Source organism: Ambystoma mexicanum, chromosome 7p (assembly GCF_040938575.1).
Source record: "Ambystoma mexicanum isolate Mex_15411 chromosome 7p, UKY_AmexF1_1, whole genome shotgun sequence".
NCBI classification, from domain to species: domain Eukaryota; kingdom Metazoa; phylum Chordata; class Amphibia; order Caudata; family Ambystomatidae; genus Ambystoma; species Ambystoma mexicanum.
This window is the reverse complement of record NC_090939.1, coordinates 820,681,677-820,708,298: the sequence shown is the minus strand read 5'-3', so window position 1 is coordinate 820,708,298 and position 26,622 is coordinate 820,681,677. Positions and strand designations below refer to the sequence as shown.

The window sequence follows — 26,622 nt, the reverse complement described above, 5'->3', positions numbered from 1 at the left end:
TTGGCATAAAGCAAACCCCGGCTCTTCTACTTGCAGTAGATACAGAGAAAGCATTCGACCGGGTGGAATGGTCAATGCTGTTTAAGACCCTGCACTCCATGGGATTCGGGGAGAACTTTATAGCACGAATAAAAGCAAACTATAATGACCCAACCTGCAGAGTGGCAATCAATAGGGAGGTTACTGAAAAGGTACGCAAATCCCGCGGAACAAAACAGGGATGCCCGCTATCCCCTCTATTATACGCTATCTTTCTAGAACCCCTGCTACTCAAATTAAGAGAAGCCACACACATTAATGGGATAGACATGGCAGGCATACAGCACAAGGTAACCGCATATGCGGATGATATGTTGCTAGCATTAGAAGAGCCGGCCCAAACATTGGTGGCAGCGGTAAGGGAGCTAGAAGAATTTGGGGCCATCTCAGGCCTAAAAATTAATAGGAACAAATCGGAAATCCTAATACTGGTGGGCGACAGGGGGGAGATAGCGAGAGAGGCCAAGTCACTGAACCTTAAGATAGCAGAGTGCGGCATTAAATACTTGGGTATAACGCTTACACATAGGGTTGATCAACTATATGGGAATAACAACCCACAGCTACTAACAAAGCTTCGTAGAGACTTGGAGAGATGGAATCCCCTCCTGATTTCCTGGTGGGGCAGGATCCAAGCGGTAAAGATGACTATCCTTCCAAAAATACTATACTATTTCCAGGCCCTCCCGATAGGGGTACCCAGATCATTCTTTAAAACACTGTCAAAGGCAATCACAACATTTGTGTGGAAAGGGAAAACACCAAGACTCGCTAGGGCTGTCATGTCCACTCCAATCAGGGAAGGGGGGCTGGCGCTTCCTCACTTCCAGAAATACTACCAAGCGGCACAGTTAAAAGTACTACGGGAGTGGCTAGGAGATGACCCACAACCGATCTGGGCAGCGCAGGACAGAGCAGTGGCTAGAACCCCATTAGCGGAACTCCTCTGGAAACAGAAACAGCATAGACACCCCAATATAGGGATTAGCGAAATAATGAAAACAACGATGGAGGCGTGGGACATACAAACAAGAAAGGGCGTAATGACCACCACGCTAGGCCCATTCACCCCTATCTGTAGGAACCCGCAATTCCCACCAGGGATGGAGCAGGGGGCATACAAATCCTGGGAGGAGGTAGGAATAACGAAAATAGGGGAAATGTTCTTTAACAATGAAATTAGATCATATGAAGCATGCCTCCCTCCCCCAGCACGCAACACACGGGAGAAATTTAGACACAAACAACTTAAACACTGGCTGAAAACCCCGGACATAGCGCAGGCAGCCACGAGAACTCTCACCCCATTTGAGACATATGTCACAACAAACTCTGGGGCAAAGAAATGGGCCTCGATCCTATACTCCTTTATTAATACACAGGATGAAAAAAAGTGGTCATACATGATTAAATGGAACAAAACACTGGGGGAGGAACCGACAAGAAAACAGTGGGAGGACCTCTGGACTCTGATCCCAGAAATGACAAGATCAGCACAAACAAGAGAAATGTGGACAAAAGTCATTACACAGTGGCACTACACCCCGGAGAGACTTCATACAATGTTCCCTAATTCGCCAAACCTCTGCTGGAGGGAATGCGGAGAGGTGGGGACATGGAAACACATATGGTGGACATGCAAAGGAATAGTGCCCTTTTGGGAAGAAGTTAAGGAAGAAATGGGCAAAATCTATCCAGAGGTGGGACAACTAGGAGAGGGCGTCTGGCTATGTGGAATGAGAGACGACAGGGCACGAAGATTTAATAAAGCACAATGGAGAAGCTTTATGGGTCTCCTCATAGCGGCATGGACAACAATAGCCCACAATTGGAAGAAGAAAGACACCCCACTGATCTACATTTGGCTTCAAAAAGTCTGGGCCCAGATGGGGATGGAAAAAGTCACACACACAATCCAGGGAACGAGAGACAGGTTCGTTAAGGAATGGGGAGGAGTTCTGGAGTGCCTCCAGTCAGACTTTATGGAACAATGGTGCCCACACAACATCAAGATCTCAGACATCGTCAATGCATAATGCAATCCCGGAAGCAAAACTCACGTGTCCCCGAGGGGGGGAGGGGCGGGGGGGATTTAGGGGGAGAAGTTAATGTAATGTTGAATACATGTTGACTTGTTGAAAATAATAAAGACAATTTGAAAAAAAAAATACATTTACAAAAATAAAACTTTTTAGGTCAGACTGGATTAGAACGAGAACTGAGTATCTTGTGTTCAAGGATTTACAAGCTTTGATCTATGAATACAAAAGTCTTGGGGTTCTGGCGTCCTATTTACATCAAGCACCTTCACCGCAAGTGAGATCAACCATCTTGCGTTTGCGGTTTAATTTAATCCCGACCCGGGATATTTTGGTTATAAGGAAACTATTGCCTCAGAAGGAGAATTATTGCACCTTCAGTCAGGATGCGTCTGTTAAAGAAACCTTACAACACATTGTTACGGAGTGTCCAGCTGTAAGTACCTTGAGAAGGAGATACTTTGAAAATCACATGCCTTACTTTAGTGAAATTCCACCTGAATCCCGTTGGTCAGTAATACTTTCCACTAATTCGACAAGCATTCGTATTGCCACTTATAATTTCTTAGTGGCGGTCAAATTGGAATCAAATAAGGGCTCCGTGTCTGGATCAGTAAAATAAGGGTTTTCAGGAGTTGTGTATCTTTTTGACAGTGCAGCTAATATCTTTTGAATCATTTTATAGTATTCTTGTAACAAGGGTCCAATCCCCTTCCCCAGGATTACTGTAGGATTTTCAAATAAAAGTTCCAAATGGCAAAGTTCCTTCCACTAGTCAGGTTTTCCTTTAAACAGAACACAAAATTTCCTTCCAATAGCCAAGTTCTGCTTCCAACACACAGTTCCTTCACTCTGTGAGGGTTTTCCTTGGTGCTTGGATTGTCTCATAATAAAACAAGGTGCATCCCTCATCCGAATAAAGCTTCCACAAGCTCTTGCTCATCAGACCACAAAGTCTTTTTCTTCACACCGCCAGTGAATATTTCAATATAGGTTTTCCTCTTTGGAAAAGACAACTTCTTCACATCTCTCCTTTATCAACAACAAGGTAAGGTGTCAGAATGGTTTCACCATAGTTCATCAAACACCTTAGTGGCCTTGCCACTTCTTTCAACAATATTTTCATAAGGATGGTTTGACCACAGTTCATCAAACACATCGGTGGCTTTGCCACTTTCTTTCAACAACAACCTTTCCCCACAATGAAGTACTTCAATATCTTCCTCCTGGTCCACTAACCTGCCACGACTACCAGTAACTGCCCTTTCCTGGTATACTTGCCTGCCAGGATAACATTTCTACCACTACTACAAGTATTCTGTGGTGAGGGTTACTTCAAAACTTTAACAAAGTCTTTGGCTTTCAACAACATTGAGATTCACAACTTTTCCCACAAGGACACGACACCCATTGATACGGTTTCTTCCACTGATTTGTTTGCCACATGCAATGCAGTATACATTACTCACCCTCTTCGGCAAGGAGGGCTTCTTTCCTGCCACCTTTGAGTTCCTACTCTCACACCAGGTGATGTTCCTCTCCCCCTTGATACCTTCCACAAGGAGGATTTCTCTCTCTGCCACTTTTTATTGAAAATGGCCCTTCTTTAGTTAAGGCAATGCCGGTTGTTACCACAAGGAGGATTTTTCTCCTGCCGCCTTTTATTGAAAATGGCCCTTGTTTGATTAAGGCAATGCTGGTTGTTACCACAAAGAGGGTTTCTCGCCTGCCACCTTTTATTGACAATGACCCTTCTTTGGCTTAGGCAATGCTGGTTATAATCTTGTTCAGGTATTGTCCCTTCTTTACTTTGGTAGGGATGCTTACAGTCTGGGTTCAATATTGCCCCCTCTTTACTTTGGCAAGGATGGTTCCCCTCTGGGTTCAATATTGTCCCCTCTTTACTTTGGTAATGATAGTTGTAAGTGTTTGCTTTGCGTTTCCTCTCAATACGGGTATTGCACCACAAACACTTTCTTTCATTAGACTGGTGTTCAGAATGATTGTAAACAGTCAGCAGTTTATCGCAGAGCGCTCCGGGGTCACTTATCCAAGGAAAATGCACTGGTATCTGCATGCGCGTCCGCTCAACCTGCTGCTGCTGCACCTTCTTCCTTCCTTGCGTACGGAGCTTCTGAAAGCCCTGCACATACTCTTGTGGTCCGTGCCTCTCAAAACAGGAGTCTGCGTTGCTCCTCTTCTTCTCTGTTGCTCGCAAGCCACAGGAATAAGTCACTGAACAGGGAGACCTTCCCTCTCCTACTGAGCAGCCTGCTACAGCGTTGCTTCTAGCTACGCAACCTCTGGATTTGGGACTTGCACCTTCTACGACTCTCTCGGCACAATCATCAGCTATGAACATGTCAGTGGTCTCGGCGTCTTGGCTTCTCTGATCCTGCGGCATACAGAGTTGCTCGGTACTCCTTCTACGGCTTCTGCTGGCCCGCACTTGAAGGGGATTTAAATAATCAAAATTCCCGCTCAGGTGTGGGTCGTCAGAAACACTGAACTCCATACTGCAGTTGTATGCCTCTGAGTCGCTCTTTGTCTTCCCAATACCTAGGGTATTATGGGACCTGAAGTCGCTAACTGTTTTGCTCCTCTCATCAAAGGCTCACTCTGTTTATAAAACATAGCTCTAGATAATCACGTTATTGAGAAATTAATGGTTGGTTCTTAATTTTGTAGCTCAAACCACAGGGGGAATCATACTTATTAGAAGCAATGGTATTAATGCTCTGATCCTTACATGTTCCAGTCTCATGCTGACCATAATGGATTTTATTACCAACACTTTGGCTGTCTTTGGGAAGGGGAGCCTCACTCTAACAACAAGCCATTAGGTATTCTGGCACCATGAATAGCTCACCCTCCAAAGAAGATGAATACCACGTCTCTCCTAACAAAGTTACCCTCTTCCCATGATGCCCATTTCCTCCCAGGTGATCCACCCGGCTAATACCACCCCCAGGGTTAGGATCAGGTAGTGGCTGCCTTCCCCTGGCCACCTGGGAGGAGACTTTAGGCATGGATTTTGTGATGACTCTGTAGGAATCACAGGTGCTGGTCCCCCACACAAGGGAACAACTTTTTTGTAGAGCCTTAAAATGACTTTTAATCACAGGATTGAAAATACAAACATCTACAGACCATTAAGTGTGATGCACACTGCACTGACAGGTGTGTCCTTCAGAAATCCAACTTGATCCCAGACTTTGCCAAGTCTGAAAGAATGTAATGAGGAAGACACACATTAGTAAGACGGTCCCAATCACTAGTGGCAGAATCTGGTCTATGTACTCCTGTATTGCTATCTAATTGAATTTTTCTTTGTCAAATTCAATTTGGTATGGCACAGGAATTACATTTGTGGTGGAAGGGGATTGAATGATCCATGGAGAGATCCAGGAGGTGCGAGGAAAATAAACCTTTGGGCCATGTGGGGGCTTTGAGGAACAAGCAGCAGTTTGAAGATGGGTGAAGCTTGTGAACTACATTAGGAACCAGCAAAGACAGGAGGAAAAGCCTATATGAATTTGTTCTCCAAATTTACATGTTTGGCATAACCCAGAAAGTTCTCTCCCTCGCCTTTCCAGGCATCCTACTGAGGCCACTTTCTGTTGTCATGGGTTGTGAAACGGTTCACTGCTACCCAACCCCAGTGCAGGAAGATGTGATGCACGACTGTCGCGAGGAGCTTATTCCTTTGGAGACCAAGTGAGTATTCACAATTCTTTGGCTTGAAAATTGATAAAGTCTGCTAGGTGACAAGCCACCTGGAAAATATGTTGTGCTGAATGGCCCATTTCAGGGGGACCTGTGTTAGTCTGCAAAGTTTAGGAGACCTCTCGAAACCCAGTTTTGTACAGAATGTACTGTGGTATTGTCTCTGTGGATTAACACGTTTTTGTTCTGAATTGAGGGCAAAAGTGCCTTGAGGAACAGAAAGATTGGCTTTGGTTTCAGAACATTTACAAATATCTGTGTCCTTTTGCTAAAAGGGTGTCCCTGTCAACACATGCACCATTAAAGGTCCTCTTGGATATCTTTCGGTATAGAAGTCACCACTCACTGCAGATTAATCTGTTCATCCAGTTGGCAGCCAGATGAAACTGTGTACTGCAAACAGAGTCTTGCATGTGTACCAGTTAGAACACATGAGGCCATGCATACTAGCATTCTCTGAAAAATGAGAGTTGGTGCAGATCCAATGGAATCATCATCAATCCGGAAGCATGCAGGGAGTTCACCCTTTCAATCACAAACAAGTGTTTGCCTAAGCAGGTGTTCCATAGCAAGTCATTGTGTGCAAGAGACCGATTTCTCATGTTCATGGATAGGCACAAGGAGTATACTAGGCCCAGTGCTTGTTGAAGGGAAGATAGGGACTCGGCCACATTGAGTGAATCGTCCAGATACGGGTAGATGTAAACTACTTTCAGGCCTAAGAACACTATGATAGCCACCATGATCTTATTAAAGATCAACATAACAGAGTTGAGACAGAAGGAAACTACTCTCAACTGATATCAATGAGTGCTTGTGGCAAGCCTGAGATCATTCTGGAGTGGAGGCCAGATTAGGATTTGATAGTAGGCATCACGAAGATTCAGAGTACAAAGTCAGTCCCTCTGTTGAAGAGTTAAGAGGATTTGAGCTGCTGTGACCATTGTAAAATTTCTCCTTTGGTTTTGGAAGGAAGGAATTGAAATCCGACAGGTCCAGCATGGTCTGCAAGCCTACTTGTCCTTCTTTGGCACTACAGAATCTGGAGACAAAACCCTTCTGAGCAATTACGGAACCAGCTCTATTGCTCTTTTCTAGAACACTTTGTCAATCTCTTGATTACGATTTGATTAAAGTTGTTGGCGAAGGGGAGTGAAGGGAAAGGGCAAGGGTGAATAAGAAAGCAAAATCCTGATCTCATTTTCGAGAGGATCTAAGGATCCAGTGTAATTATCCGCCAAGAGCGGAGAAAACCTGAAATCTGCACCCGCTACCGGGGTAGTGTGGGGGTAGTGTGTTCCTTGAGATGCTAAACTTAACTTACTTTGTTTAAGAAGGCCTCGGATGGGGAACAATCCCTTGGTGGTGAGCTGTTTAAGGAAGAAGATGAAGAGAAGGAATCTCTCCTATCCCTCTGATCTTGTAAGCATGAATAGAAAACCGTAGAACCATGGAAGGCATGCATCATGTCCAACTCCTGTTGTGATGAGGAAGAGGGTTTCATTGCCATGTTCACTGATAAAGCAGATGGGGATTTCACTGTATGGGTGGCTGTCTTTCTTACTAGTCTTTTTTTGTCTATGGATGTGTGGAATTATTGCATACATGCACCATCCACATGCACGCATAAACATGCATACATATATGCTAAAGATTATATACTTGCAGAACCACAATGGACATTCACTCACGCAGAAACACACATTCTCACACATACACTTTTTTAGAGTAAAAAAAGGTTTCCTTACCTGTTTGGATCGAGCAACGTTCTGTTTTCCCTCCAGGCCTCCGGCTCCCGCGTGACACACAGACAGGACGCAGGTACCCTGCTTCTGTTCTGACATGCTTTGTGAGCCGGAGGTGGAGCACGTCTCCTTCCACCACCAGCTGCACTTGGCCCCGGGCCACAGATGTTGGGTGAGGGGGCACCCACCACTGTGGGGGCACCCGCTATGCCAGTGATCCCTACAGCTCACTTGACGTCCCTTGGGATGCCCACCACCCTAGCTGAGCTTTTCTTAATCACTATAATGTTCCTGAAGTATTCTAACTAATGGTAACCCCTACTGTCTGGGTCTTCAATTTTCTGGGAAGGACACCTAAAGGTCATGGCCATTTCCAAGTCCCTCTAGGATTTTTCTAAGGGATACTTCTGATCTGTTTTTAGTGCCCAATGTCACCAGGTTTCCTCTTCAGGCTCTGCCTTTCACACACTCCTCTCTTTCCACCTCTATTTCTTCCTCAATGCCCATCTCTGCTCTCCTGTCTCTCGGTCCTTCCTACTCTCCCTTCGCTCTTCAGCTCCACTCCTTCCATCTTTTCTACCTGCCTTTACTCCTCTTCCAAGCTCTTTTCACTATATCCCTCTCTCTACCCTCCCCACTCTCCTTCTCTTCTCTTCTCCCTCTCTACTCTTAATCACCAATCTTCGCCTGTGTGTCCTGATCTTGTCCCGCTTTCTCTGCTTATCTCTTACAACTATGCTAACTCTCTTCCTATTCACTCCACCATTACCACTATTTGCATTTCTGTGTTGCACTCTGTGCACACCATCCAATCGTAGGGGCCTTATTTGCACAAGAGGTTCAAATATCAGCTTAGAGCATTTGAGCCAAGCACCATCTCTTGAATCAACACAAAGGCACATGCCCCAGAGCCACTGTGTCCATCTACACTGCTTTGAATTCCAGTAAGTCTTCATGGAGGAGCGGAAAGATTTTTATCTTCTGGTAAATCTGTGGCCAACTCTGCTATGTTCTTCCAAAGACTAAGGCTTCAGACACCAAAAACAGCACCAGCATTGACTTGGCATGAACACTGGGCACTTTTGCAATAAACATTTTTTCTTTAGCCTTTAAATTCCTCCCTGGAAGTGCGGACAAGGAATTTGATGATCTGGACTTTAAAGTGGTGGCAGCCACAACTGCTGACGGGGCTGGTGGATTTATAGACAGACATATTTTTTCAGCCGAAATTATGCAGTAGCATGCCGCCGGCCTCTTTCTAACTGGTTGGATGGCACATTAAGTGCTTCACAGATCGTCTCACAGATCTTGCAACCAGTTGCAGATGAATTCTGGACCCCTCGTGTGTACCACCCACATCACTTGTAGGTGGGAATTTGTTAAGGCATTTTAAGTTCCAAGATTCCATAATGTCCAGGATCCTGTCACAAAAAGATCTTATCTATTGAGGGAGATATCATCTTCATTGAAAGTTCACACAGTGGCGTCTATAGGTGTGGCACCATCACAGTGGACGAGGTGGAGATACTGCAGGAAGAGTCAGAGTGGAAGTTTGAGTTGCCAGAGGCAGTGGAAGCCACTGGGACTGGTGGCATTACTTTAGAGATGATTTCTTTGAAGTAGGCACTGGGGGTGGGATGGGAGTCATCAAATGATTGAATTTGTTAAACAAAGACTCCTCTTGTGCAGCAATCACATGGACAAAAGGGGTACAACGTACCCTTGACCAACAAAGCAATTAGTGCAGGACGTTGAAGACTCCAAAAGGTGGTAGAGAACTAAATATGGTGTTGATGGGGACCCCATACCTGTAGCTTCTAGGCCGACTTGTCCACTCTACTGTGATAATCTGGTTGTTTGGATGACCACAAATGCCTGTCCTCATTTCCTGATGGATCCACAAGAAAATAGGCAGGAGGAAGGCACATCCTCAATAGTGCATGAGGATGAGATTGTAACTTCAACCTATGTGAATTACTAAACCAAACCAGCTTATAGAAAGCCTGAAAAGGTCTTTCTTAATAAACAACAACAAACAAACAAATGAGGCATTTTGGGAATAGTTCCTACCTTGTCTTAATGAAGACAGGTGCACGATGGGGGCTGCGCTGATCCTGATGAAATAAAGGATCCTCCTGGAACCCCCTACGCGGTCAGCACTACAAAGGCTACCCCCCGAAGAGAATTCCAGGGAAACCCTCGAGGGGGAAAAAACCCCGAGCTGAGCTGCTGGGGAGCGTGGATAAACGTTCTCCTTCCCTCCAGAATGTTCGGAATAATTCCTGCTTTCCGGTTACCAATGTTGAAAGCTTGTACTAATTAGCCCAGCTGTAGATGAATTTAAGAACAATATTAGCCAAAGAATGGAACAGAAAAAGGAAAATAAAGATTACAGAAAAGTTCCCCTGCTCTTACCAAAGTCCTAAAACCGAATGGTAATTTAATGATGAAGGTAGAGCAAAGAGTCCGTGTTCCTGGAGCCTTCCAATACTATGAGGAAATGAAAGAAGAAGCGTAGATAGTAACAGAGTTTGCCCCAGGAGATATCAGATAGAAATAAGTAAGGGAAGAAAGGGTTTCTCCACCTGCAAGAGATGAAGGCTGCGCGACCTCGTCCGTAGAATAGGGAGTGCGCACAAGATGACAAAAAGGATTCTGGGAGTCGTAGTTCTCGAGAAAGAGAGAGTGGCTCTCAAAACCAATGCGTCTTCCTAAATGAAAATGAAAATGAACCAACAATATAAACCTATCGAACCCTCCGCCAACTGTCAACACAAGAACAAACTACTAATGTCAAGTTATGCCTACCCGAACACTGTAATTGGGATTATGAAGGAAGGCAATGAGTTTAAACAGGAGGATCGAAAGAGGTCACCGTTCCAAAGCTGAGTTCTTAGAGAAATATGGGAGAAAAGGTAAACAGTGATGCAAGTTTGCAAGGATCCAAAGGGAAAATAGAAGCACAAAGAAAGATACAAAAAGTTCCTGTAGCGTACTCACGGAGCGTCTGACAACCTCTAATCGAGTAGTGACACGACGTGAAATCCGCTCTCCATTCTTTTATAAGATCTTCTTCCGTGGGCGTGGCTACGTCCCCCTGATGTCCTACTGCTTCCTGTGGCAACGTTGTGACCGTAATCACAACTAGACCGTCAACACTTCTTGCAGCTGATGCCGTCTCAGAAAAGCTAAAGGCACGATCATCACACACATCTCGGAATGTAATGGAAGAAACCATTACAGAGATCCTGGTGAGAGAGGACGCCACTGGAGTTTCTTCAACTGAAGAGGCCAGTGCTCTGTGACATGAAGCTGAGGGATGGGAGGATTCCTTTTCTTCTATCTCAAGAAGTCCTCCTGGAGACTTGAACATGAACAGTGCGTCACTGGGCAGGGGGTGTGTGAGGGAGAACCCTGACACTAGTAGGCAAGTGTGACCCAGCTCGAAAGAGATGGTGTTAACTCTAGAGTGCCCTTCAGTGTGCTGTAAGGGGTTGACCACGAGAGGGAGCCCCCAAGCTGTTTTCTACAGCTACATCATGAAGGCCTCTTCAGGTCCTAAAGAGAGGAGAGGTTTATACATAGGACCCAAAGTGCCTCTGAGTTAGGCAACGTTGGACAGTTCTCTATAAGGGAGCTGGGCCCCTCAGCCTGAAGGTGGGTAAAAGCTTGCAGAAGTGACCTTTAGGAGAAAGCTCCAGTGTAAGACTTGGAAGGCGTTCGACACGAGTACCCGAAGAGAAAGGATTCAAAGAACCCCTCCCGGTTTCACATCGCTCAGGGAATGCATTACCTTGTCACAGTGCTTTAGTTGCAAGCTATGTTTACTCACCATTATGATATGCATGAACGTTCACAGCTCTGCAGTAGGCAATGTACTGAACTGCATTTACCAGTACTGCAACATGCACAGGATTGACTGAAATGAAAGAATGTTGCATAAAAAGCATAAGGGCCACAAATGGCTAAGTGTGAGACACCCAAAACAGAGAGAATGGGGATCCGAACAAGGTAACTGTCTATCGCAATTAACAATGTCTTGAGCCTGAGTGAGGCATCAGATGTGAGGGTGGACAAAAGTAAAAATTTAACGACAAAAAGCCACCTTGCACATCAAGGATAAAAGTGTGGCTGCTAAGCATCCAGCTCAGAGAAAAAGAGTGGTTGGGGCCAGGAGCTTGCACGAGGTGGGGTACACACTGATGTGTCTGCACATTTGGGCGGGCTCTCACCAAAACCTTATAATAAAGAAAATGCTGCTTCATATCATACTTTGGATCATGTCTCTTTCCAGGGGACAATAATCAAAAGTATAAGGAAAGGAGTATTACCATTATTTTCCAGATTGGGCTACAAGATGTTCTAGAACTCATACCATACGGCAGATACTGCTATCATACAACAATTATTGGTATACTACAGCTAGGATCTCAAATCAATGCCAGGTACTGCTCTGATATGCCCAAGTGCTGATTCCATTTGCCAGACACTGCCATCATATGTCCAAGATTACTCGCCATATTTCAGATACCCCCATCATTCACCCGTGATTATTTTATGCCCTGGTATACATGTCATACGATAATTATTAGCATATTAAAGATATTATATTGTCATCCCATGCAAGATAGTGCCACCATTTGAAAGGCATTTGGTCATGTGCCCACTTATTTGCACCATTTACCAAGTATTGCCATCAACAGCCCAGGTACTCACACCAATGGTATTATCACATCTTGTATGAGCATAGCTCCACAGTCTCTGCTACCCATCTGATCTGCCCACCGCAATGGCCTTGCACTCAACTGAAGTGCTGGTTCGGGAAAGAGCAGGTAACATCCGGTTCCTGACTTGTGCACACTGGCACTGTATAGGAGATGGCTGAAAATGAGGAATTAAGCTATTTTTTGCTCAGCTGCACATGACTCCCCACTCTTTCTGCATTTGATAGTGGGACCATGGAAGCAGACCGGGCAGCAAGAGCTTACGGACAATGGAGTCCCCACCTTCACCGCTCTCCTCCTGTACTTATTTTGGCCTCTCCGCTCCCCTCTTGAATACACACAAAAGTTGGCCAACGTTAGTTTGCGTCACTAGTTTTTCAGAAGTTCAGAATAAAGTCCAAGAGCTACCTTAATATTTCACCTAAAATAGCATGGCCAGATAGCTGCATATCAACAGGACACAAGTTTGCCAGCCCTGGGCATTTCTATCACAAATTATATCAAATTTTTCAGGCCAATTTGACCAAATTAAGTTAACCAGGACTACAGCTGCCAAATTGAATTAGTTTGTTAAATTAAACTGCAGAGCCTGGAACAAAAGAAAAGTCTGCGCTGTATTCCATAACCATTGGCTGCTAATACATCACATTCTCATCAATAAACTAAGCTGGGAAGCTGGAGAGAGAAAACAATTAGTGACAATGTGGTGTTGCTGAATGGGACAGTCACATTCCTTCAATACTCACATACCAGAAGGAAAGCACATGCTGTTCTTGTCAAATCATGCTCTATCCACTGATTTTAAATAAACTGAATTATAACTGACCTGCTGTAAATGTCACTCTACAGGTGCACGATCCAGTGGGCGTGAAAGAAGAGACATGGCCAATGACATCAGGAAGGTCGAAAACTGTCACTTTTATATTTGGGTACACATCTACTAGCTCATAAGCTAGAGCGCCGGTACAACCTAGAGAAGAAAAAAAAAATCACATTTAACTTTTAGAAGATTAATTCTAAATACAATGCATTTAAATCGTATTTAAATGTGAAATATGTCATTTGTATTGTTTACAGCACACGGCTTTATTGTAAAAGAAAAAAGAAAAAGAAGAAAAAAAAGGCGGGTGCAGGGACAAGGACAATCTAGCCAACAGCGTAAGGAAAGGCAATTTACCAGTAAGTTCCCTTAGCCTTCTTGTTTGTGTAGGTTATTACAATCGGAAGCTGGCATTGCTCCTGATGTGAGGGACTCTGACATGTAAAAACGAAACAATCAATGAGAATCGGGTTCAACCATTTTCCAGTGGTCCAGGGGTCATTATAATGGTTTCAACGATTACTTGATAGCGGCAGGTTTTTCAAAATGTTGTTATTGGCGATTAAGTAATAGAGTCGATGCGGGTTTGCCTCGTGAACATACTCTGCAAAGCCAGGGAACAGTACTGCAAATACAATTAACATGGCAAGTTTTTGCAAGACCACTATGCGACATCTGGCCTCACTGCTCAACATATTGTTTTCCAAAAGAAAAGTCTCTCTTGTTGCGGAATGGGCAGCCGTTTCAACTACACACCATGGACTGTTCCTGATAAAAGTAGGGTAGGCTGCCTTGAGCTTTATATTTTGCTGAGAACAACAAGAATCGAGGCATGGCGGTTCCTGCATCCAGATGAGGACTACACACACATGGTGCTCTGTACACAGGTTTTTCCCCATATCGACTTTTTTTTACTGATGTCTGCAAATCATATGCCTTAGGCTTCTGGGGTGTAAAGTAGATCCAGAGTTTTATCAGATCACTCTGACAAATCAGCACACAGTATAATTAGGTCCACACCTGCCAAAAGACATCCTTGGCCTTTGAGGCCTATTTGTACCCAAAGAAATAGCATCTGTGATTACTAAATACCTTAGTGAAGACATGCCACCTAAGGTTGGAATAGAGAATACTTGGGATGAGATGAAAGGTGATTGAGCAATACAATCTTTATACAGAATTCAAGGGCCCAATCTCCTGACGGCTTAACACCTTTATTTTATGAAATGTTCAAATCAATTTTATTTGTCCCGATGACATCCCAATGTAGCTAGTTTATCCCCTCTAAAGCAATAACCTGATCTCTTGCAAAGTCTACTACAGCCTTAATTTTGAAACCAGGAAAGAAACTAACAGACTGTAGTTCCTACTTCCTACTGACCGATCACGTTGTTGAATGTAAGTGCAAAAAATATTCCAAAATAATGGTAACAGTTTAATGAAGGTTCTCCCTTGTGGTACTGAGGCAGATCAAACAGGTCTTATTATTAACAGAAATGCCCAAGATAATAAGAAAGGTTATTAACCTGACGGAGGTGGGGAAGAATTCTTCAGTGGCAATGGGGAAATTAACATTAGATGTCAGCAAAGCCTTTAATAGGGTTGACTGGGCTTATAGACCAAGCTATTTGAGCATTTTGTTTTATATTGGCTAATTTTCACGATCCAAATACTGGACTTTGTCTAAATGGATCTCCAGTCGGTCCCCTGAATATCTCTAGGGGAACCTGTCAGAATGCCCATATCGCCATTAATCTTTTCGCTTTCAATGGAACCTCTGGCCTGATTTGAGGGAGTATTGACATGAAATGGGTGGCAGTTATGAGGAGGCCAAACAAATTAGCTCTATGCGTAGATGATATCCTTATGTATGACTAACATGCGTATGACAATGCCATCTCCGATGCTAGAACATGCAGAATTTGAGCTAATATCTGGATTCTCCATCAATTAAGGCATCACAGGTGGTGCCTTAAATGAAGTGGACATTTCTAATCCGCTGGTCTATGAACACTTTTGACTACCTGAAGGTTAAAATGAACTCTGCACAAGGTTTTATTTCTGCACAATTTTAACCATCTTTTTTAAAAATGTTGGCACTGATCTTGTCCAATGAAACATTCGAGAAATTCCAGGAACGGGCCTGATCACACCTGTTCAAATTAATCTGATTCTCAGACTTCTATACCACAATGACTCGTTCATATACGTGGCTCTTGCATGCAGGCATTGCAAAGAAGGATTTTGAAATGTGTATGGGCCAAGAAGAAGCAAATAATCCAATGAGGGGTGGTGCTGAAGAGCTTGTAATGGACAGAGTTGGGATCCCTGTATGAGAAGGTAATGTAATAGCTTTGCAACTGTCCCACTTGATAGACTGGAAGAGCTTCAGATATATGACTAAATGCGTGGCTATGGAACAGGGAGCCACTTCAATACCTTTGGCTGAACTTCTTTTTCTGAATTCCAAGAGTAGATCCTAGAGAGGGGGGGACCAATCATCTTACTTCTACGCATAATAATTTATATTATTGGGATAAAGCAATTTCTCAAGAGGGACAGAGTGTGAGACGGGTCTGTTGTCCCCTAATCTGGCCAATCCCGATTTCTCTCTCGGTCTCCAGAAGGGAGCCTTCAAAGGGCCTCACCACCTCATCGCACCCAAGCCACCAGGGCCTCACCACCTCGGCGCACCCAAGCCACCAGGTCTGCTTCACCAAGCCCGTCCCAAGCCACTGGGGGTTACCAGGATGTGGAAGTGGCCACAAGTGCAACCACCCCAGAGGAGGGAGCGTCATCCAGTGAAGAACAGCAGGCTGGATCCGTTCTGTCACCGATACACAGTTCTGTGCAGCAAATGGTCACTCCCGAAGGGACTCCTGAGCATATCAAGATGCACAGCCACAGGTCCGAGCTCACTGTGGTGGTTGAGGACACACCTTCATATGCGTCATCTCCTGGTAGCCCCTACCATCAATAGGAGCCCCACCACAAAGCCCAGCTCCTCCAGTGACAGCAGCCTCACAACACTATGCAGCCCTGCCTGGCGCAGCATCCCCACAACATGCGCAGCCCTGCCCCCACACATCAGCCCCACAACACCGCGCAGCACAGGAGCCCCTCACGGTTCACAGGAATAGGTCCCGCCAGCACTGTCATGGCACGCCTGGATGTGATAGAGGCACGCCTGATGAGGATCGAGAGCATGGCCAGCACACACAACCGCAACATCAAGGTCATCAGCAGTGCCATTAGGGGGCGGCCAAGTCCATGACACGTGACAATGCACGAAAACATAAGGTCGTGCAGGCATGCACTGTAGCCCTTACTGGGTTTGACCAGCGAGTCTGCAAATTGTGCAAGGGGCAATCTGCTCTGCACATGCAGAACAGATGCGAGAGTCGAACAATCTTCTCCGCCAGCAGCTGCATTTGGCTGCAACAGTGCCATCCACCTCCACCACCACTACAGAGGGGTCCCTACAGGGCTCACCCAGGCAGAGGTCACTGCATCATTTGCAACACCGCTCACCTGATGCCGGTGCATGTGAGAAGTGTCCCCGTTAGATGAACAATGCACTGTTGGCCTGAGGGCTGGGCCCATGGACCCATTGGCACTGTGAGGGTGGAGAGGGGTATGTGTGCTGGGGAGTTGGTGGGTGGCGGGGGTTAGTTCCACAATCATTAAAGCCTGACATAATGCAAGGACATTCATGATTTTGTACAAGTGTTCTTTATTTTACCAGTGCTGGTTGTGGTATGTGCCCATTCACCATGTTAAAGAAATGGTTCATAAACATCTGTCTGGCCAACTTCCCCTCCCTCACCCCATCCCTGTGTGCAATTGCCCCGGTCACATGCTCATCATCACTCTCATCCCCTGTGGGTTGCCTGTCTGCCTCAGGGGGTAGTGGCACATTCCTTCAGGAGCAGATGTTGTGCAGCATAGCACAAGTGAGGACAATCATCCCAACTTTTTCGGGCGCATACATTTGTGCCCCTCTAGTACGGTCCAGGTACCTGCATCATGTCTTTAACAGTCCAAATGACGGTTTTATACATATGCGTGTCCTACTGTGGGCATTGTTGTAGTGCTCTGCCAGTGTTCAGGGATTCTGCAAAGGGGTCATCAGCCAGGTGAGCTGCGGGTATCCCGAGTCACCTGAATGGGATGAAATGTGTACATGAGGCCTATGTCCCTTCAATGGGTGTGCAAGGACAAAGCATCAATACACTATGCACTGCGGTCCGACTTGTGTGCAACAGGGACATGCAATGCGATTGGCTGATGGGTATACATCCATCATCTTTCAGGCCATGCATCATCTGACCCCTACATGCACCCTGTGTGGTTGAGTGGGCTGTCTTGTGGCGGCTGACAGTTGGCTGTCTGAAGTCACACCGGTGGATGCTGCACTATGTGAATGGGTTTGTCTGTGCCACTCATGCTCATCAAGTACTGCCATGTAACCACTTCTACTTGGAATATGGTGTAGTCATGTTCCATGGGTTTGCTCTGCAATGGGCGACATGACCCTTGTAGCCCACTTTCCACCTACACCGCTCCCTGGGTTTGATTGGCACAGTGGTGCATAGAGACCCTCAGGATGAGGCTATTGTCAGGACTGGCTGTTCAGGGCGAGTTGTCATTTGTATTTGGATGTGGCCGTCTCAGTGGTTGGTGGAGATTTAGCAACATGGCCCCAGTTTTCGTTTGTTTGGCATACATGTAAATGTGCAGACATGGGTCATTCTCTCTGGGATGTTCATATCCGGGTATGCTCATGGTCATCTACAGTGGTTTAGGGGATGGGGAGTGGATTCACTTTGCATTCCTGTGTGGTGCCCTGGCTGGGGTAGCTCTTGGGTGTTGGGGTGTAATGCTGCAGAGACAAGGTGCACTGTGGTTGTCATAGTCCCATGTGCTATGGTGTTTTGAACAGTGTGTGGTCATCACCTTGTGTGTGTCAAGGTGTGGTGACCGTGTGCAGTTGTCTGTGTTTGCCGCCCATACATGATACTGGTTCTGTGATGGTGCTGGCTCTGGCTCATGGTGCCATGCAAGGCTTCCTGTGGCTATGCCCCCCCCCTTCATTTCTTGTGCTTTGGCATGCATTTATGGCATGGTTTGTACTCACCCACTTTCCATGTGAGTTGTCCTCTGTGCCTCTCCATGTAGGCCGACAGTGTTCGGTTGCGCAGCACCATGGAGTCGTGGGTGAATCCAGGGTAGTGTGCTCAGCAGTGGCTGATGAGATCATCTGGTCATTCAAAGAATGTAAGTGTTTCCTATTCCTGTACGCTGCCTCATGTTCCTGGAGTGCAACCAGTGCAACATGTGTGCACTCTAGGGCTGCAATCACGTTAGGCACTTGTGCTATTGCATACAATTGTGCCTTCAGTTCATTCACCTGTGCTTGGGTGCTGGGCAATGCCATATGTTGGTTCACGTGGCGCAGCAGTGCATCCAGCACCTGGCCCAGGACTGCACTAAATGTGGACTGGGCCATGCCATGCATCATAGCTACTACGTGCTGAAAGCTTCCTGTCCCAAGGTATTGCAGGACTGAAACCAGCTTAACTAGTGGGGGAACCGCAGCCCTGATGGCAATCCTTCTCCCAATGTCCCCTTGAATTGTGCCCAGCAACTGTGTGATGGTAGCCCTGTCCAGCCTGCACTCTGTTACCAACTGGCCATCAGTCATGGCCCAGGGTGATGGCCTTACTACGGGAATTCTTTCTCCTCCTCCTCGTCCTCCTCGTCCCCCCATGCTCCCTGTGCTGTGGGCTGGTTATGTTATATTACTAACATTTGTTAAGCGCATGTTCGCCCAAGGACATCATGGCGCTGAGCCGCAGAGAAGCAGAATTTATAAAAGAAAAGCTTAAAACAGTAAAGTTTTCAATGAACGGCGAAATGCCAGATGGTCAACAGTAGCTCGGAGAGGCAGAGGAAGGGCATTCCAGGCCTTAGCAGCGGCCACAGAGAAGGCTCGACCACCCATGCGGGATAGTCTAACATGAGGAACTGAAATCCGGAGGGTAGACTGGGAGCGAAGGCAGCGAGACGGAGCATAGCGCGGGAACTTGGCCTGCAAATATTCTTCCCCAAGTTTGTAAAAGGCTCAGTGGACCATGTAAATGGATTTAAACAGAACCCGCTTCTCGATAGGCAAACAGTGAAGCAGAGGGGACATGTGGGCTCCCAGGGTCAGCTTTAGCACAACTTAGGTTTGGTGTATCTTCAATGCTCATAGTTGTACAGCGTGCTACATATCTCTGTAATTTCTCTGCTCCACCCAGACAATGCATCATGTAAATTCTGTAAAAAACCTATAGTTATTATGAAACTGCTACTGTAACCTATAAACCCATTGTAACTATGGAACCTACCCGGTATTGCAACCTTGTAAAAACTGTAATAATCATGTAAATGTATCCTCTGTATCGTGTCCTGTAACTTACATTGTATCTAAGTAAAAGCGCCCAGTTACCCTTGGGTTAGGTGCGCTATATAAGTACATAAACTAAACTAAACGGAGGACGAAGAAAAGACCTAGCGGCAGCATTCTGCAGCAGCTGGAGGCGATTTATCAGGAAGCGGGGTTGAGCAAGGTAGAGCAAGTTGCAGTAATCTACTGCACTAAGAACAAGCGCGGCCACTACCGATGCATGGAATTTAGTTGGAATAAAGGGAAGAACATTCCAAAGGATACACAGTTTAATATGACCGGCCTTACAAACAGCGGCCACCTGCTCATCCATAGAAAGAGACGAGGCAATTTTTACCCCCAGGTTCTTTACTGAGGGGGATGGCAGGGTGAATGGCCTGAGAGAAATAGGCCAGAACTCTGTAGTCCAGAAAGAGAGGGGACAGAAGGTTCCAACAACGAGAACCTCAGTTTTGTTCCCTTCAGTTTTAACCCATTAGCCGCCATCCAAGACCCCAGGACCTTCAAGCACCTACTAAGCTGTGACGCAGTGTCTGAGCGAGTAAGATCCAGACGTACCAAGATCTGTGTGTCATCGGCATAGGAGTAGTATCGGAACCCGTGAGATAAGACGGATAAGTGGCATGATATAGATATTGAATAGTATTGGTGATAGTGCAGATCTCTGAGGAACTCTGCAGAACAGCAATACAGATTTAGACCGGAAGGGAGGGAGGGAGAGACCGATTGAGAGCGATCGGCCAGGAAGGCAGTAAACCACGCCAGGACTTGGCCGGATAGACCAGCTGCAGATAGACAGACAGGAGATCAGGGTGGGATGGTCAACTGTGTCGAACGCAGCCGAAAGATCTAACAATAGTACTGTTCCGACATCAACCTGATCCACCAGGCGGGCTAGGTCATACAGCAGAGTTAAGAACTGACTCTGTGCCCCTCCCCAGCCGAAAGCCGGATTGGAAAGAGTCAAAAAACCCAGAGGATACGAGAAAGGTAGAGAGCATAGGTGTTAAGATGGATTTCTGAACTCTGTCCTGGAGGGGCAGAGGTTCAGAAGGCCAGCCTAGTTTCTTGGAACAGGGTAACCTCTGGACAAGCCAGACCAATCAGGGTAGCGATGGCGGCGGTGAAGACTAGGTCTCAAGAGGGGTGAGGGTGACTGAAAGCCCGCAATGAGCACACAAAGCAAGGACGCTTACAAATTACTCCAGACAGGTGTTATATTAAAAATACAGACACATGTATTGCAAGGCCTTTGTAACATTGACCATAGTAAAGAATCACAGTAAAACTCCAATAAACCAACACATCACAAGCAATACAATATATATACAAGACCAAGGGGTCTAAAAAGTTAGAAGCACGAAATATGCAGACCACCTAGATGGGAAGGAAAACAGGCAGTGCAAGTAATCGTTGGACCCAGTTCGACATCAGAGGCCACCTAACTAGAAGGAAGTCCGAGCCCTACGAAGAGTGGAGCCTTGTGCTCAAAAGTACCTGCACACGCGGGTGCCAACGGGCAAAGGGGTCTCTCTTCAGGGAGATCAGGCAGTTCAGAGAGGTGAACTAAACGATGAACAGATCCCCGCTACTGCAGCGCGGCCTCCACTTGTGGGCAGAAGCATGGCGCGAGTGCGGAAAAGGGTTGCTGTTTACGACAGCGATGGAAAGCCACAGGCTCCTGCGGGAGGGCGACCGGTTAGGGTATTGACTACTCACCGGTCCCCAATGCAGGCAGACCCAGGCTTCTCCGGTTCTGTTTGGTACTGGCAGGTTCAGATGCGATGAACAAGATATCTCAACGCCGTGTAAATTCCACGACAGCAGGAGTCAGGGTCGAGGGTGTCCCAAATGCAGCGAACACGCACAGGTTTTTTACCACAGCAGGGCACCTCGGCAACCGCATGTATTCCGGTCCCAAAGCACACGTCTCACTTCAGACCTGGTAATAGTGTACGAATCGTGTGAGAGTGCCGAGGACATGGGATTAGCAGTAAGCCAGACGGCGGTGACAGAGCAAGGTTCCTGTGTAGGCTGGTCAGTCCACTGGTGGCCCAGGGACGCTTCCGAAGGCTTACGTACAGGATTTGGTGAAGGTGCCGAGAATAGTTGTTCCCACTATTCTAAAGGGTCGAAGCGCCAGTACAGGCCTTCTCGTTCGATCAGAGGCCGAGTGGTCTCGCAGGACGACAGCAGTGCAGGGTGCCAAACCTTCAGCGGGTCACCGGCGATTCCTCGACTCAGCTTCTTAGTTGCAGGATACTTGGCTCCTTAACCTTTGTTCATGAGAACTCAGGAGATCGACATGGTAGTGGGGTTTTCAGCCTCCTATTAACCAGAGTTCCCTTCGCGCCAAAACGGAGAGGGGCCAATGGGAGATACTCACACCATACTTGGACCTATCATGGATCACGGTGGTCCCAGGCATTCAGGACACTCTAGACTCTCTGGCACCCAGGATATGTATTGGGAACAGACATCCCAGCACACATCCTGGAGGCACACACAAGGGATGCAGAAGCCTGCGAAAGCGTTGTGTTTCGCGTGAAAGTGCATGACCAAATAAGGACTGCCCCGGGTCGGCTCAACCTGGGGGAAGGTGAAGGGGCAAGACGGTCAGCGGACAGGACAAAGAACCTCGTGGCATGGCCATTTTGGAGGCCAGGTCACCCATTTGGGCCAAACGCGGGAAGCGCGGTTAACATGGCAAAAAGGGGTTCAAAACACAAAAACGATAGCTGCCACCAGTCCCGTCCGTGACACACTTGCACCTTTCATGATAAGTCCAGCGAGAGTTTCTAGGGCCTTGGGAATGACTAGAGACCCAAAAGCGCGGTAATGTAAGTTACGGTGCACTCTTGTTTCATGTTGCTCAAAAGCTGCAACATGAGGAAAGGACTAAGGGAAATGAAGTCTCCCGGTACTGACTGCCTTAAGGGCATGTCAGTTTCCCCGTAAGAATGGAGCGAAAGCCCAGAGGAGTGCGGCAGAAGGCTGCGCTTCTCTGGCAAAGTCTAGATCAAGGTGTAAAACAGCAAAAAGTTTGGGGGGGTTGCCACATGGAAGGAAAATTACCTACAATTATGAAATCTTTCCTAACAATAGGCGAGACAAGAGCCTCCAGGACCTTCATGAGAAAAGGCAGGAGAGAGATAGGATGGAAGTTGGCAAGCACCGCAGGGTCGAGAGAGGGTTTCTTAAGGAGGGGTATCACCAGGGCATGTTTCAGAGTATTAGGAATATATCCACCACGGAACGACATTAACTGCTGTGGTTATTTGGAAGATCAAATCTCCCAGAGGTTCCTTCAGGAGGGCTAGAGGGGTAGCATCAGCAGGAGAGACTGATTTAAGATGCTGAATAGCCCCAAGTATGTCTTGGGTCAGAAAAGATAGGGAAGGTAGACCAAATAGACTCAAATGGCAGTGAGACAGGAGGCGAAAAAACATCTGCTGGCTGACCAGTCCCACCACAGATATTTTCCTAAATAGTCTAAATTATAGAGTGAAAGAAAGTGGAGAGCGATTCACAAAGGTCTTGTGATGGCATTGCATGAGAGCAGGCCTTAATTGGGGCACAAAGAGATTGAACCAGTTCGGACAAGGCCTTGGGTTGATTAACAGCGTTTTCCACCTACCAACTAAAATAAGCTTTTTTTGCATTGGTGATCATTTTGTGATAGACTGTCAGAGAAGCAGATTTTTCTTCAGCAGAATAACTTGCTCGCCACCTTCTCTCCGCTTGCTTCTCTCTGATTGTCTACATAGTAATTTTCCTATTTCTGAGTTCACCAGAAACCAGGGCTCCGATGAGTGAATTTGCAGAGCCTAAGGGGAGCCAGCAGATCAGCTGCTGCTGTGAATGGGCCTTCCAGTGTAGTCAAGGAGCAAGTGGCATCCTGATCACATTGTGATCGAATGGAGGTAATTAGCTCCTGATCAAGCATCTTATACCAGCTACGTTTAAGAGTAGCTGGTTTGCAAGGAGGCAGAATAGAGACTGGCTGAAGAATAGAAAACCGTATCAGAAAATGGTTGGACCATACAATCGGGCTAGGGGGAGAGACAAGGGTAGACAAGGCTCTTGGTTGTCAAGCCTCTGTAGCTCCAGGTGCAGCATGTAGAAATCCATGACAAAGCTCCCTGCTCCAAATAGCATCATGGTGTTGGGAAGAGTGTTTGGGGCCTGGGTGGGTCTTTTGTAGCCCTCTTGTGCGCATTATTTGCACCTGTGGCTTTTGAGGCTTTATTACTGTCACCTGGGTTAATTTACCTCCAGCAGGCGGCTTGGGGTAACTCCAGCGCCATTAGCATTGGTATTTTGGCACTATTAGCGATGTGTGTTGTCGGCGCTATTACAGCCGGCGCTATTACAGCCGGCTGTAACAGCGCCGGCTGGATTACAGTCATGATAAGGTGGAGCGGTACTGGTAGCGCTAATACCGTTACCGCCGGACTTAAGGGCTACCGCCCAACTTGTGATGAGGCCCCGTAGCACTTAAATGTATTCTAAACATATTTGATGTTTGTCCCGTCCTCACCTAAAAAAAATCAAATAAATATAAGTCATAAAAAAAAAAATCTTCAGCCTCCTTATAACAAGAGTTGATGTGAATATACATTCCACATAATAGGTTATTTTGTAATAACCTTCCAGCTGTAGTGTTAACCAACAGTCTAACAAGGGATAGGAAAAAATACTGGCAGTATAACTTAACTGTCTGAACAAAGATAAGAACCAATGATCTGTCAACATTCTGTTTATTTGTAGCTTAAAACTTGTTCTTGTTGAAGTCCAGTGCTATGAGAATGAGCAGAAAAGCATGAATTTTAGAAGCTATTATAGCAGAACAAATAACAAGGAACTCCTGTTCGAGGGGCAATTGTGCAGCTGGCAAAGAATGGGCATTCTTGACATTCTCTATAGCCAAATATAGAATACAAGCATGAGTTAGAACCACAATGTGGGTTGGAGAATACGCGATTGGCAAGAAATCAATGTAGTCTGTTGCAAACATATTCATGGAAAGGACCAACTGCAAATTAGCTCTTCCTTCATAGTACCGAATTGCAGGTATGTGGTAGCCAGGTAGGTAAATACCTTTTGATATTGATATTTTATTTCTATCGCGCTCGTACACAAGTGTTTCAGAGCGCGTGACAAGGCAAGGCAGGGGAAAAGGGAAGAACAAAACAACGATCTTACTAGGCCCAGTGACATTGAGAACGTGCAAGTGCATGGGAGGGGGGAGGGGAAAAGTGCATGGCAGGGGGAGAAGTTGAAAGTGCGGAGCAAAGGAGAAACATATAAATAATAAATAAATAAATAATAAAGGCAACAAATAGCAGTAGTGTAGCCAGCAAGTGGCAAGTGCTGGTTTTAAGGCAGCAGACAGGGTAGATCTGATAAGTGCAGGAAGAAAAAGGGGGTGGGGGTTACGGTATGGGTACAGATACAGACCCCAGTGCAAGCGTTGGCCCGGAGGTAGTGCAGAAGGGTGGCAGGGTGAGCAGGTACCTGGGCCCGGAGGACAGAGGGTGGCCAGGTGCACAGTGCCAAGAGAGAACAGATAAGCAGGGGAGAGGGGGAGCAAAGGCAGAAGCAAAGAGGAAGGTCTTGAGGTGGTTCCTGAACCGGAGATGGTTCTCCTCAAGTTTTAGAGTGGCAGGGAGGCTGTTCCAGAGGGAGGCTCCAGCCGAAGACAGATCTACCCCCAGCTTGTTTCTTTGGAAAACGATGACCCTGAGGGAGTTAGAGGTAGAGGAGCGAAGAGCTCGAGAGGGGAGGTATTTGAGGAGGGATAGCTGAAGATATTTTGGACCCAGGCCCCAGAAAGCCTTGTGGACAATGCAGAGGGTTTTGAATTTAACCCTTGCATCCACTGGGAGCCAGTGGAGAGATTTCAAAGCTGGAGAGATAGGATCCCAGGGCTTGAGGCCAAGGACATGTCTCGCAGTCCTGTTCTAGATTAGTTGCAGAGGGCGTAGAGTAGAGGCAGGTAGATTTAGAAAGAGGCTGTTGCAATAGGCCAACCCGGAGAGAACCAGAGCTTGGGAGACCATGAGCTTCTGGGGGAAGGAGAGGAAAGGCAGTGTACCACTGAAGAGGTGCAGTAGGAAGTTTGACATTTTAGAGACATCAGAGATGTGGGCGGAGAAGAAAAGTGTGGAGTCAAAGATGACCACGAGGTTCTTTCTTAGCCTTGCAGGTGGGGGTAGGAGGAGGGCCAAGGGAAGCCGGCCAGAGAGTGATGAGAAAGGATGGTGAAGGTGTGCTGATGAGGAGGATCTCCGTCTTGCTGGCATTCAGACAAAGATCATTGGTGGCACACCAATCTTGAATGGCAGTTGGGCAATCACAGATATGAGAGGGAGTGGAGGTGGCTGAGGGCACCCTGAAAATGAGTTGAGTGTTGTCAGCGTAGCACTGGAAATTTGAGCAGAAAATGACAATGCAGTGGGCGAGAGTTGCCAGGTATTGGTTGAAAAGCCAGGGCGAGAGGTTAGACCCCTGCGGAACACCACAGGTAGAGAGGAAGATAGATGATAGGAAGAACCCAAGTTAGACCTGGGAGGGTCGATCAGAGAGGAAAGAGGTCAGCCAGACCATAGCCTGATCAGTGATACGCAGGTTATCACAGAGACGGTTGAGCAGGATGGTATGGTTGACCATGTCGAAGGCAGAAGAGAGATGAAGTAGGATGAGGACAGAGGGAATGTTAGAGTCAAGGCTGGAGAGCAGATCTTCGCGGATGTTCAGGAGAGAAGTTTCCGTGGTTCTGGTAGCTCTGAAGCCAGACTGGTGGTCATGGAGACATCCAACAGAATTGGAATGAAGGTTAAGCTGAGATTGCCAGCTTTTCCAGGAGTTTGCAGGCAACCTTTCAGGCAATCATTTGAAAGATCAATCATTTTATTCAGTGGCATTTTGTAGGGCACGGGTAGCTTTTTTTCAGAGTGCAATGGTTTGAAAGTGGAGGGAAGAGAACAGTGCATGTAGTCAGAAGATCTTGAAAGCAGAATTCCGGGTCACAGTGTTGAGTGGGAATTTGCGCTGGTCACAGGAGGCAAGACGTTAT

The 26,622-nt window shown here is 46.5% G+C and overlaps 1 protein-coding gene across 5 annotated transcripts in view; it reads right to left on the bottom strand.

Annotated features, from left to right (window-relative positions):
* Positions 1-26,622, bottom strand: part of ASMTL (acetylserotonin O-methyltransferase like) — an 816,255-nt gene that overhangs the window by 107,941 nt on the left and 681,692 nt on the right. For all 5 annotated transcript variants that reach the window (XM_069636974.1, XM_069636973.1, XM_069636975.1 and 2 more), the window contains one exon: positions 13,100-13,243. In XM_069636974.1, the coding sequence (XP_069493075.1) occupies positions 13,100-13,243 (144 nt within the window). The remainder of the gene's footprint in view (positions 1-13,099; positions 13,244-26,622) is intronic.